This window comes from Aquarana catesbeiana, linkage group LG08 (genome assembly GCF_042186555.1).
Source record: "Aquarana catesbeiana isolate 2022-GZ linkage group LG08, ASM4218655v1, whole genome shotgun sequence".
NCBI lineage: Eukaryota > Metazoa > Chordata > Amphibia > Anura > Ranidae > Aquarana > Aquarana catesbeiana.
In genome coordinates this window covers 288,805,329-288,820,161 of record NC_133331.1, presented here as the reverse complement: position 1 = coordinate 288,820,161, position 14,833 = coordinate 288,805,329, and the positions used below count along the sequence as shown (strand labels likewise).

At 42.8% G+C, this 14,833-nt stretch overlaps 2 protein-coding genes across 2 annotated transcripts in view; one reads left to right on the top strand and one right to left on the bottom strand.

Annotated features, from left to right (window-relative positions):
• The window catches only part of LOC141106783 (uncharacterized), a 258,502-nt gene that overhangs the window by 190,389 nt on the left and 53,280 nt on the right, over window positions 1–14,833 (top strand).
• Window positions 1–14,833, bottom strand: part of LOC141105440 (uncharacterized) — a 91,835-nt gene that overhangs the window by 76,902 nt on the left and 100 nt on the right. Inside the window, 5 exon segments of the mRNA XM_073595295.1 lie at window positions 331–472; window positions 596–802; window positions 12,266–12,493; window positions 12,583–12,789; window positions 12,870–13,070. Of these exon segments, the coding sequence (XP_073451396.1) occupies window positions 331–472; window positions 596–802; window positions 12,266–12,493; window positions 12,583–12,789; window positions 12,870–13,007 (922 nt within the window). The 5' untranslated portion in view covers window positions 13,008–13,070.

Sequence of the window (14,833 nt, the reverse complement as noted above, 5' to 3'; positions counted from 1 at the left end):
AGATAGAGATCCTGCTATACCCTGGCATGGGGCAGAAGACCCAAAAAACATGCCACTGGTGCCTAGGTGGAGCAATGCCTATAGTGAGAGTCAATATTTTGCTGCCAGCTGAACCCCAGAATTTCCATAAATCCAGTCTAGATACATAAATTGTGTCTGCAGCACAGAGAAGGAAAATTATCGGAGAGAAATACAGGAATACAGGACGGGGAACACAGCTCAGGAAAGTGACCAGGAGATTACAGGCTGATATCACCCAGTCCCTGCCCTACTCTGGACCAATCAGTGAACAGTATAGGTGGAGGAATGGATTTAGTGTTAATGACCCACCTGTGCTGATCTCTGTAGGAGTGTCCTCCTCCATAAATGTCCCCGTTATTCCATCCTCCTCCATAGACTGCTGATCATCCCTCACATACGTCTCTTTTTCTTCTGCTTTAACCTCAAATTCTATATCAATTGGATCTCCACTCTAAACCAAGAAAATGAGAGAGAATATCATCTGTAAAATAAGAGCTTTAATATTGTGAGTACGCATAAAAAATCCACACATTGTCACTGTAAGTGTATGTTCTAGATTCTCCTTCCCACCAACCTTGTAACAGTGAGGGATGGTGTGATCTTCCTGTGTGGAATCCCGGGAATACAGAGGACGGGGACATCTCTCTGGTGGGTTTCTGTTACTAGGCAGCTCAATAATATCCTTGTGTCCTTCTGAAAACTTCTCCATAACCCCATACTCCTCATCCTCCTCTTTAAACTCTTCTTTGACAAAAATATTATCATCCCCGAGGTTTCCAATCTGCAATATATTATAAAACATTCATTGTAACACACATGCTTGTGCATAATGTATAACTACCAGTGATTGTTCATCATCTACCTGATGATGGTGAGGGATGGTGTGACCTTCATGTGTGGAATCCCGGGAATACAGAGGACGGGGACATCTCTCTGGTGGGTTTCTGTAGCTGGATGACTCCACCATGGTGGCCTGGTACAGATCTTTGTGTTCTTTTAGAGACTCTTCTATCACCCCATCCTCATCATCCTCCTCTTTTATCTCTTCATTAACCTCAACTTTAAAATCTCTCAGGTTTCCACTCTGAATATATAATAAAAATGAAATCAATTGTAACTATGCAGATAATGTACAGATCCTAATGATACTATCAGTGATTGTTCCTCATCCACCTGATGATGGTGAGGGATGGTGTGATCTTCCTGTGTGGAATCCCGGGAATACAGAGGACGGGGACATCTCTCTGGTGGGTTTATGTTATTAGGTGGCTCCATCATATCCTTGTGTCCATCTGAAAGCTCCTTCATTACACCATATTCCTTGTCCTCTTGCTTGTACTCTTCTTTAATAACACTATTATAATCCTCAAGGTTTCCACTCTGAATATATAATAAAACATTTATTGTAACAAACATGATTGTGTATAAGTCACAACTATTCATAATTTTTCCTCGTCTACCTGATGATGGTGAGGGATGGTGTGATCTTCCTTTGAGGAAACCCGGGAATACAGAGGACGGGGACATCTCTCTGGTGGGTTTCTGTTACTTGATTGCTCCATCATGATGTCGTTGTGTTCTTCAGAAAGCTGCTTCATCACACCATACTCCTCATCCTCCTCTTTTTACTCTTATTTAACAACAATATTATCATCCCCGATGTTTCCACTCTGAATATATAAAAAAACATTTGTTCTAACAAACATGTTTGTGTATAAATCCTATTAGTGATTGTTACCCATCTACCTGATCATGATGAGGAATGGTGTGAATGAATATCTGAGACTTGAATCAACATTATTTCAGGACATTCTTTCTACAAATGACTTTTTCCCTCGTTCTTCCTATTTAAATCTTCTAAAATAAAGACATACATATTCAAATCCCCCCGATCCCCCACTACTAATAAAAGTCATATAATGCGTTAGTAAAGACTGATGAGGTGAGAAGGTGATTGGTGGAAAAGGTGACAAACCTCCAAAATGAAGAAAATGTTCGGCCCCATAACTGGGTGAACCTTCTGATCCTGAAGGGGTTAATCTGCCTGTGTGGTGTAATAATTTCCGTTTGTAGGCCATGTATGGTCAGGATGGTCATTTTCTTCTCTATTTATTGTCAGTGTTGTATGTTTAGAGGAACATATTACTAGAATTTATCTCCAAAATTAATGAAATGTTTCGGCCCTATAGGTGAGGAAATGACACTGAAGGGGTTAATCTAGGTTTCCACACTATATATGTGTGTGTATCATCATCTGCTGGAGATAAAAGACATCACAGTGACTATGGAGGAAGAGGACGGACATGACGGGGGGGGGGGGGCTTACTGGGTGTAAATATAAAATTAGATCTTTTTACCTCCTTTTCTGCCATTTCCAGCAATGTCGCCTCTCTACTTCCTCCGGACAAACCTCTAACCCGGAACTTCCTGTCATCACTTCCTGTCTTCCATAGAGACTTCCTGTCTGGGTAGAAGTGAGAAGATCACCACCTTGTAGAGCTCAGAGGAACTGCAGCCCCGAGAAATGTCTCGTAGTGCGAGCACGGCCTTGTGCTGTGTGTGTATGTTCTCTATATCCTTATACACTTGTAGTGATGTGATAATTTCTTTGCCCATTTGCCAAGTGTATACTCCTGTTATGCAGTGTTTGTTTGCCCCTTTTCAATATGGCTGCTATGATCTCTCTCTCACCAAGGATGAGGTAAGTGGTCGGAGAGAGAGACATGTGGCAGAAAGAGAACAGTGAATTCTTGCTGAGAGAGAACAGACTGTGTAAGTGCTGCAGTTTCTCCTCACTGAGACATACATAGAGACTGGTAATGATTTCATGTTCCTGTCTGGAAAATACCTCATGTTGGATGGTTCACTGAATGTTATTTCTTCAATACATGGACTTTCAAATACAAAGCTGTGTGGATTACTGTCTATGTGGAGATACATTTCTCCGTTGGGATTTCACTTTCTATTCACAAGCCCCAATTGAGTGGAGGCACTGCGCATGTTAGAGATCCTGTCCTGATCACACAGATTATGAAGACTCTGCTCCTAAATACTCTACAGGTGGCACATCATATCTCAGTAGCCGCAGAGTGTGAAAAGAATAGCGCTACATTTGGAGGCACCGCTGAGATCAATATCTTGGATCAGGATATTAAGGAACAACCATGTCACTGTTATCAACAGAAGCTGTGAGGCAGCGGGGCCTGGAAGAGGGACTGCCACCTAAAAGGACATTTGCTATTCCATATGTACCTATCACTGTGAGCGCCCATAGACTGCAGGAGACACTAAAGGTGGATAAAAGAGAGGAAGATGAGAGTTATGAACTGTATACCCATTATCTCCGTCTCAGTGAGGTGGATTTAAATCCAGTTAAAGGGTCCTTTTGAATATATTCAAAAGGAGCAAAAGTAGTTGGTTGTGTTGTTGGTTGTGCTGTAGTATTTCCAGTAATCTCAATTCCAGTAAGGCGGAAGTTACCAGCCCTGCCTGTAAAGTGTGAACCATTGAATACAACTGCTTCTTCAGGATAAAACGGTAATGTTGACTGCTACAGCCGCTAAGCAGGAAACAAATATTGAGCACCTGCCGCTAAAAGTCACTGAAGCCATTGCTCAGAATTTACATGCTGGATCTTATCGCAAATTGAAGTCTTTTTCAGGCGTGCTACCTGTCCCCGCTGGTGAAGATGTGGAAAAATTTTGCACAACAAGTGATAGAGGAATGGACCTGCTAGGAGGAAAAGAAAAAACAGCGTATCTGTAAGAGTCCAGGGCTTACTACGCATGCACCAATGGCGCGTTGCCGCAAGAGGAAATCCGTGCCTACTGAGCATGGGCCAAAGACTCCTCGGTGCGCCAACCCCCACCTGCGCAGAAGACTTGATGGAGAAAGGCAGGAAAATGCCCAGGAGGCGCACAGTAAGTGACCTCAACCAGATGGAATAAGGCAGGAAAATGCCCAGGAGGCACACAGGAAGTGACCTCAACCTGATGGAATAAGGCAGGAAAATGCCCAGGAGGCGCACAGGAAGTGACCTCAAACTTACCTATATAAGCCCAGACACTGCCAAATTGCTGGATTATCTTCAGTCCCCCCTTGTTCCTGTGCTAGTGTGTGATCTGTCTGAACTTTTTGTGACCTGGAAACCTATTTGACTACTCTTGATTACTACTTGCCAATGACCTCGGATTTGTACCTTGACCATTCTACTTCTTTATCCCTTTTGTACTCAGCTGCCAGATTGGAACCGACCCCAGCTTGGATCTCGACCATTCTTCTTCTAATTAACCCTTTTATACTTCATTGCCAAACTGGACTTGACATCGGCTGGGATTTTGGACCAAGGCTTGCACAGTGCTCCACACCCCTGGCACCCGTGCCACTCGGTGTCCACCAAGTCTCTGTCTCCATCTCCAGAGGCTTCAAGGACCTGAGGTGCAGAGGAGGCTGTCAGGATGCACATGCCAGCAGACAGATTCGTCTCCCTAGAAGAACCCTGAGGCGCAGAAGAACACGCATCCCTGTTGCTCGTAGCAATTGAGCTTTGGCGCATAAAGTGCGCATGCACAAACTGGCGAACAGAAGCCATCGCGCATCCCTGTGCACATCGACCCTTGAGCGCACTCATGATTGACGCTGGTGCCAAGTGAGACTATTTAGGCTCAGCCAGTACCTAGCTCCAGTGCTGCTTCGTTTTCAGCTTCTGTGCATCCTGTTTCCTGAGAACCTGTATCTTGATTCCTGTTATCCACCTGGCTTGTCTTGACCATCCCTTGAACTCCACCTGTACATACCTTGGCTTGTCCTGTGACCAATCTCCTGTCTTCTCCTTGGCTTCTGTTTTACTGATCCGGCTTTTGACCTGGCTTGCCTCCTGACTACGATCCTGCCTATACCCTGCATCCAATTCTAGCCTTGTATGACCCAGCCACTCTGTTGCTGCCATCTGCATCAGCTGCCTCGGTCTTCCTGCTGAAGCCTTCCAGTGACTTCACCAGCCCTACTAGGTCAGCCGCCCTGCTGCCGGCAAAGACTTCTTGGCACTCGTGCGACTCTGCACTCCGGTGCCTTCTGTTCACACTATCAGAGGCCCAACGTCAGAGGTGTAAGGGAGGCCTTGCTTGTCCAATCAGGCTCTTCTACCAGGTAAGTGATAGAGGCCTCCCCACTACTTCAGTCTCACATCAGGAACGTGGGCCTCGTGACAGTATCATGGAAAGTTTAAGACCACCAGCATCCATTATCATTAGAGCTTACAAGGACACTCATGTGAGTACCAGTGCTCAAGAATATATTGATGTTTTGACAGATGCTTACGAACAGCACTGTGACCCTGATCAGATGCTTACTGATTTTAAACAGACAAAACATAAAGAGGAAGAGGATGTTTCTGTGTTTGTGAGGAGGCTAGAAGTGCTTCTAGGGAGATTGCTCACTGAAAAGGTAATCTCTCCTACAGATGTTGACAAATTAAGGACTGCTCAAATAATAAAGGGGCTACTGCCACATCACCCAATGTCACCGGTCCTAAGAGTTGTTTTGAGAGAGAGATACTTTACTTTCACTGAAACTATGACTGAAGTAAAGAAACAAGAGTCTGATATCCTTTTTAGTACCCTTTCTAAGAGCAAAGTTAAACAGATTTCTTTGGTTGAGCACAAAAACGAGACTGTTGTTTAAAGCAATAAAGTGGGTGGACTCCCACAGCCTAGAGATCAATCTGCTGATAAAACCTACAGTGATAAGCCTCTCTTCCACATTAAATGTTTCCGCTGTGGACAAGCAGGCCACACAGTTCATCAGTGTCCATTGCTGGCTGATAGTTCTGAAATTCACAGTAAAGCTGGACATGTGTACAAAAGAAAACAGGGAAAATCAATAAATGTTTACCAAACTACCTGGAATAGGCCGCAGATGTACTTTCAAATTATTTGTTAATGATATACCCACTATTGCTCTGATACTGGATCTAAGCTGACTATCATATACAGGCCCTTCTATCAGCAACACTTAAACCCCTCCCTTTGCAACCTGTGGACACTATGCCTGTTTATGGTGTGGGAGAAAATCCTGTTTTTATGGATGGTTGCCTAGAAGTTGAGCTACACATTCCTGGTGTGATAGCCTATGAGGATCCCCCACTTTAAGTCATTGCTTATGTGAGCCCTCCACCTGGGGGTAACGAGTATGCTCCTATGATTGTGGGTTCCAATGTTGAGGCTGCTTTCATATGGTTTCTTCAGCCCCAACAGGAACCTCCTCTACCATCACTGCCTGTTGCTCCGGAGCTTCAAAATATCTGCCAAACCTTTGCTCCTGATCTTCCTGGAGGGTGTATGGGAAATCCATGGCATCCCATAGAACTTCCAGCCGGGGGAGTGAGAGTGTTTCGGGTTTATGTGGAAATTGTGCAACCGGAAACTTTTTCCTGCTAGAGGCTGCAAAGAATGGCAAATAGTATCAGAAAGTATAAACTATAGTTTAAAATGTCCAAGATTGGATGTGGTTACTGTTCGGAACATACCACATACCCAGTTATAATACCAGCCTGGAAAGAAGTAGCCTATTGTTACCCAGTGGAAACCATTAGCTCCTACCCTGCCAAGGTCGAGGAGAAAGAAACCAATCTAAACTTTCACCTGAATGATGTTGATAGTCCCGCAGAACAAAAACAAGCGCTAGAAGAGCAGCTAATGGAATACAATGATGTTTTCTCTACTGATGACATGGATGTTGGATGTGCTAAAAGGATTCAGCACATTATTCCCCTAACAGATAGCACCCCATTTAGAGAAAGACCCAGGCACATAACTCTTAAAGATCTGGATAATGTTCGAGAGTGCTTGCACAAAATGAAAGATCAAAACATCATTGCTGAGTCTAAAAGCCTGTATGCATCCCCAATAGTGGTGGTCAGAAAGGAAAATGGTGGAGTGCGAATATGTGTTGATTATAGGACTCTAAAACGAGTATTACTATTAATTACCAATAGTACATACTATTTTGGGCCAGTTCTTCCTTGATAATAAAAAAAAAAAAAAAATCAGGCGATATCCATTACCATTTACCACCAAATGAAAGCCCAATTTGTCCTGAAACAAACGCGGTATAATCCACCTGGAGGCACAAAGTAGTTGTGATGATATGTACGGTTTTACTAACACATGTCAAAGTTGCAAAATTGTACTTAGGCATTAAGATTTGTTTTACCCTTAGGCGTGAAGGAGATAACCCAATGATTTCCTATGACTGTCAGCTCCAGCTAGTGGCCATAATGAGGTATCTTTCGTGAACAACCTAAAATTCCACATTATGGCCACTAGATGGAGCCAATGATCATAGGAAATCACTTTATGAAATAAAATACAACCAATATTTGTCATAGTACGGTGAATGCGTGCCACACTTGCTCAACATTTTTTTTTTTAAACTAGACCTGTAAATGTTTATTACAAATAGATAATCTGGTTGAAAAAAAGACACAAGTCAATCAATAGAAAAAAGTTTACACCACAAAATTTACCAATGAGAGGTAATGACTCCATTTTTATTTTTCTCCTGCTATCAATGGCCAACACGGTACAACACTTCATCCATGTCTTTGGTGATCTCTGATCTCCTTATCAACTGTTTCTTACATGATGAAGATCAGCCATGGAGTATATCTGAGGTGTATATCAGGGTGTGCTTCTTCTCCACATGTCCAGCAACATTCATATACAAGACATTTCCCACACTCACTAATACACCTCAAGGGTTGTGTGGGACCCCTGATGTACAGGAAGGCAGGACTTCAGTGAGGAACAATTCCCTCACTCAGGACAGGAATACGGCTTCTCCCTCGTGTGAGATCTCTGGTGTGTGTAAAGATTGGACTTCTGTGAAAAACATTTCCCACACTCAAGATAGAGCTGCACGATTCTGGCTAAAATGAGAATCACGATTTTTTTGCTTAGAAGATAGATCACGATTCTCACGGCGTAACATCATCTTTCGCATTAAAACAAAAAAAAAATTGGGCTAACTTTACTGTTTCATTTTTTTTTTTATTCATTGAAGTATATTTTTTCCCAAAAAATTGCATTTGAAAGACCGCTGTACAAATACAGTGTGACAAAAAATATTGCAGCAATTGCCATTTTATTCCCTAGGGTCTCTGCTAAAATATATATAATGTTTGAGGGGTTCCAAGTAATTTTCTAGCAAAAAATATTGATTTTAACTTAAGAAAGAAGTGCCAGAAAAAGATTTAGACTTTAAGTGGTTAAACTTCCTGCATTTACATGTTGTTGAAAACTTGGCAGATTGCCCAGATTATTTATTTACACAGAAGTTCTATCCCTTTGATCTAAGAAGGAAGCTTAGTTACAATGTTTCAAGTTAAAAGATTTGGCAGAATGCCTCCATGCTTTCTTTTGACAGCTGAGTGAGCAGATAAAGTCTCTCCACTTGTTTATATGAAAGAATCGGCAACCTCTGCAGGAGAGATCGTCAGGGGAGGTGAATCGAGATCACGATTTTTTTAATTTTTTTTTTTAACAGCAAGGTTGGTCTTTATTGAGAAGACATCATATAACAATTGACAGACATACATTGGTTGTGTACAATTTTCAAGTAATGTGCATACAAGAGAGCAAAGGATAAGGAAATGAAATAAAGCAAAAGAAATTAGAATAATACACTCCTGCCTGGTAATGATGTAATGGGGAAGGGGCGAATCGCACACCCACAGCTGTCCACCAGGAGGTAACACCCAAGACCCACTGCAATGAAGGATTAGAATTGCTCAACCCAAGGCGACCAGATCCGGTCAAACTTCTGCGGGCATCCCCTATTTAGAAATGTAATTTTATACATAGGAAGCACTGCATTGATAGCTGAGTCCCAGGACTCCACTCTCGGAGGCGAGGGCGAGGACCATTTCTTTAATACTTCTTTTTTAGCGTAGAAAAGTAAGAATGAGACCAGTATTCTCGTATACCTGGGTCTCTGGTCGTCTTCATGAATACCTAACAGGGCCAATTCCGGCAATACTGGCAGTGATAGCTGAAGCCGGATAATAATACTTTCAAACACCCCGGCCCAAAATGTCATAATCAAGGGACAAGTCCAAAACATGTGTATGTACGTGCTACCTGGGGATTGGCATCTGGGACGAGATCATGATTTTTTAACGATTAATTGTGCAGCTCTAACTCAGGACAGGAATACGGCTTTTCACCCGTGTGTGATCTCTGATGTCTGGAAAGATGCCACTTATCTAAAAAACATTTCCCACACTCAGGACAGGAATACGGCTTCGCTCCCGTGTGTGAGCTCTGATGTTTGGAAAGACTGGACTTATCCGAAAAACATTTCCCACACTCAGGACAGGAATACGGCTTCTCACCCGTGTGCAATCTCTGATGTCTGTCAAGATTCGACTTAACTGAAAAACATTTACCGCACTCAGGACAGGAATACGGCTTCTCCCCCGTGTGTGATCTCTGATGTGTGTCAAGATTGGACTTCTGTGAAAAACATTTCTCGCACTTAGGACAGAAATAGGGCTTCTCACCCGTGTGTGACATCTGATGTTTGTCAAGATGTGACTTCAATGAAAAACATTTCCCACACTCAGGACAGAAATACGGCTTCTCACCTGTGTGAGAATTTTGATGTCTGAGAAGAAGCGACTTAACTGAAAAACATTTCCCGCACTCAGGACAGGAATACGGCTTCTCACCCGTGTGAGATCTCTGATGTGTCTCAAGATTCGACTTCTGTGAAAAACATTTCTCGCACCTAGGACAGGAATACGGCTTCTCACCCGTGTGTGACATCTGATGTTTGTCAAGATGCGACTTCAATAAAAAACATTTCCCGCACTCAGGACAGGAATACGGCTTCTCACCCGTGTGAGACCTCTGATGTCTGAGAAGAAGCGACTTTGTTGAAAAACATTTCCCGCACTCAGAACAGGAATGTGGCTTCTCAACTGTGTGAAATTTTTTATGCATATTAAGACTAGATTCAGAATGGAAACGCTTCCCGCACTCAGTACAGGAAAACCTCTTATCTGTTGGAAGGACGGCACCGTCCCTCAAGGTCTGAGGTTCCTCAGGATAAGAGGAATATGATGGTCCGGCACCGTCCCTCAAGGTCTGAGGTTCCTCAGGATAAGAGGAATACGATGTTCCGGCACCGTCCCTCACAGTCTGAGGTTCCTCAGGATAAGAGGAATACGATGGTCCGGCACCGTCCCTCACAGTCTGAGGTTCCTCAGGATAAGAGGAATACGATGGTCCGGCACCGTCCCGCACAGTCTGAGGTTCCTCAGGATAAAAGAAATACAATGGTCCATCTACACTGTGTGATGCCGGATGGACATTTGAGGTAGTCGGGTTTTCTCCTGGACTATACTGTGTGATGTCCTCATCTTCTACTTTACAGTCTGGAGACAAAGTGAGACAATCCTCTGAGGTTTTCCTCATCTCCCGTCCATCTACTAAAATAGAAATACAAAGATTATTACTAGACATGAGCAGATTGGTTCCCCTAAACCAGGACTCCGCCCACATCAGGCAGCTTTGTCTCTGAGGATCTTACAATTCCCCCCTCAAGGTAATCAGTAAATGGGTCCTCTGATCTCCTACCAGTTCATTTCTTTATTCATGGACCTTAGTCAGAGAGTGAGGAACCGAGAACTGTCTTTTATAGGAGTGACAGTGATGAGGGGATTATAGGACGAGTGACCCCACCCCCTCTATCACTCATTGCCATCTTCCTAACACAAGAAGTCCTGCACTTCCTTATTTAGTCCATGATTTAGTCATGAATAACAGCGGGGCGGAGCCCCACCAGAGGTCAGAGAGTGAGGATGGGGGAGAACAACCAAGATGAAGACTGGACTGATCCTGAAGACCACCATCATTGGGTTATTGACTCCTCCCTCATTATCACTTTCTGTTGAAGGTTCCAAAGTTGGAGGATGTTATCACATTATTATCAACATGTAAAAGTCTGTTCTCCAATCAAATCATCCGATATAAAATGTCCAGCTGGTAGGAAATGGGTGTAACAAAAGAGAATACATATTATGTGTATATATAGCAGAGGGTAGAGGGGAGAGAGGAGAAGTCAGGACTATGTAATGTACAACATATTGTATAAGATACAACAGATAGGACTATATAGTATCAGAATTATGTAATGTACAACATAGTTTATATAGTGCAGGGGTCAAGCGTATGTAATGCGTAATATAAATTATATAGTGAAGGGTCAGGATTCATAATATTGGTATTCAGTAATCAGTGGAAGCTTAAATGTTTACACAGCCAGCAGACAACAAAGTAAGTAAACCCGGGAGAATTGCAAAGATAGAGATCCTGCTATACCCTGGCATGGGGCAGAAGACCCAAGACACATGACACTGGTGCCTAGGTTGAGCAATGCCTATAGTGAAAATCAACATTTTGCTGCCAGCTGAACCCCAGAATTTCCATAAATCCAGTCTAGATACATAAATTGTGTCTGCAGCACAGAGAAGGAAGATTATCTGAGAGAAATACAGGAATACAGGATGGGGAACACAGCTCAGGAAAGTGACCAGGGGATTACAGGCTGATATCACCCAGTCCCCACCCTACTCTGGACCAATCAGTGAGCAGTATGGGTAGAGGAATGTATTTAGTGTTAATGACCCACCTGTGCTGATCTCTGTAGGAGTGTCCTCCTCTATAAATGTCCCCGTTATTCCATCCTCCTCCATAGACTGCTGATCATCCCTCACATACCTCTCTTCTTCTTCTGTTTTAATCTTGAATTCCATATCAATTGGATCTCCACTCTAAACCAAGAAAATGAGAGAGAATATCATCTGTAAAATAAGAGCTTTAATATTGTGAGATCACATAAAAAATCCACACATTGTCACTGTAAGTGTATGTTCTAGATTCTCCGTCCCACCAACCTTATAACAGTGAGGGATGGTGTGATCTTCCTGTGTAGAATCCCGGGAGTACAGAGGACGGGGACATCTCTCTGGTGGGTTTCTGTTACTAGGCAGCTCCATAATATCCTTGTGTCCTTCTGAAAACACCTCCATAACCCCATACTCCTCATCCTCCTCTTTAAACTCTTCTTTGACAAAAATATTATCATCCCCGAGATTTCCAATCTGCAATACATTATAAAACATTTATTGTAACACACATGCTTGTGCATAATGTATAACTACCAGTGATTGTTCATCATCTACCTGATGATGGTGAGGGATGGTGTGACCTTCATGTGTGGAATCCCGGGAATACAGAGGACGGGGACATCTCTCTGGTGGGTTTCTGTAGCTGGAGGACTCCACCATGGTGTCCTGGTACAGATCATTGTGTCCTTTTGGAAACTCTGACTCCTCCATGACCCCATCCTCATCATCCTCCTCTTTTATCTCTTCTTTAACAACAACTTTAAAATCTCTCAGGTTTCCACTCTGAATATATAATAAAAATGATATCAATTGTAACAATGCCGATAATGTACAGATCCTAATGATACTATCAGTGATTGTTCCTCATCTACCTGATGATGGTGAGGGATGGTGTGACCTTCCTGTATGGAATCCCAGGAATACAGAGGATGGGGACATCTCTCTGGTGGGTTTATGTTATTAGGTGGCTCCATCATATCCTTGTGTCCTTCTGAAAGCTCCTTCATTACACCATATTCCTTGTCCTCTTGCTTGTACTCTTCTTTAATAACACTATTATAATCCTCAAGGTTTCCACTCTGAATATATAATTAAACATTTATTGTAACAAACATGATTGTGTATAAGTCATAACTATTCATAATTGTTCCTCATCTACCTGATGATGGTGAGGGACGGTGTGATCTTCCTTTGAGGAAACCCGGGAATACAGAGGACGGGGACATCTCCCTGGTGGGTTTCTGTTACTTGATTGCTCCATCATGATGTCCTTGTGTCCTTCAGAAAGCTGCTTCATTACTCCATACTCTTCATCCTCCTCTTTTTACTCTACAATATTCTCATCCCCGATGTTTCCACTCTGAATATATAATAAAACATTGATTGTAACAAACATGTTTGTGTATAAATCCTATCAGTGATTGTTACCCATCTACCTGATCATGGTGAGGGATGGTGTGAATTAATATCTGAGACTTGGATCAATATAGAAAGATTTGTTTTCGGGACATTCTTTCTCCAAATGACATTTTCCCTCTTTCTTCCTATTTGAATCTTCTAAAATAAAGACATACATATTCCAATCCCCCCATCCCCCACTACTAATAAAAGTCATATAGTCCGTTAGTATAGACTGATGAGGTGAGAAGGTGATTGGTGGGAAAGGTGACACACCAACAAAATGAAGACAATGTTCCGGCCCCATAACTGGGGGAATGTTCTGATCCTGAAGGGATTAATCTGCCTGTGTGGTGTAATAATTGTCCTTTGTAGGCCATGTATGGTCAGGATGGTCATTGTCTTGTCTATTTATTGTCAGTGGTCTTTGTTTCACCGGTTCCCGACCGATGTACATCGGCAGAATGGCAAGGCTGGGCAAATGGGCGTACCTGTATGTCCCTTTGAATTTGTCGCCGTGCCATTGCGTTCCGGGAGCTCCGTGAGTCGGGTCGCGGGTCCTGCGGACGCGATCACCGCGGAGGTACCCGCGATCGTCTCACGGAGAGGAAGAACGGGGAGATGCTAATGTAAACAAGCATCTCCCCGTTCTGCCTAGTGACAGTCTCACTGATCATAGCTCCCTGTGATCGGGAGCTGTGATCAGTGATGTGTCACAGCTAGCCCATCCCCCCTACAGTTAGAACACATCCCTAGGACACATTTAACCCCTACAGCGCCACCCAGTGTTAACCCCTTCACTGCCAGCCACATTTACACAGTAATCAATACGATTTTAATCACACTGATCGCTGTATAAATGTGAATGCTCCCAAAATCACGCCAAAATTGTCCGACGTGTCCGCCATAATGTCGCAGTCACGATAAAAATCGCTGATAGCCGCCATTACTCGTAAAAAAAAAAAAAAATAATAAAAATGCCATAAAGCTATCCCCTATTTTGTAAACGCTATAACTTTTGCGCAAACCAATCAATATACGCTTTTTGCGATTTTTTTTTACCAAAAATATATAGAAGAATACGTATCGGCCTAAACTGAGGAAAAAAAATGTGTTTTTATATATTTTTGGGGGATATTTATTATAGCAAAAAGCAAAAAATAATGCGTTTTTTTCAAAATTGTCGCTGCAGAGGTGATCAAATACCACCAAAAGAAAGCTCTATTTGTGGGGAAAAAAAAGACGTCAATTTTGTTTGGGAACCACGCCGCACGACCGCGCAATTGTCAGTTAAAGCGACGCAGTGCCGAATCACAAAAAGTGCTCTGGTCTTTGGCCAGCGAAATGGTCAGGGGCTTAAGCGGTTAAAGGAACATATTACTGAAATTTAACTACAAAATGAAGGAAATGTTCCGACCCGGTAAGTGGGGGAATGTTCTGCCCCTGAAGGGGTTAATCTAGGTTTCCACACTATATATGTGAGTATCATCATCTGCTGGAGATAAAAGACGTCACAGTGACTATGGAGGAAGAGGACGGAACATGACGGGGGGGTTACTGGGTGTAAATATAAAATAATATTCTTAGATTGTAAGCTCTAATGAGCCAGGCCCTCTGATTCCTCTTGAATTAAATTGTATTGTAACTGTACTGTCTGCCCTCATGTTATAAAGTGCTGAACAAACTGCTGGCGCTATATAAATCCTGTATAATATTAATATCCCA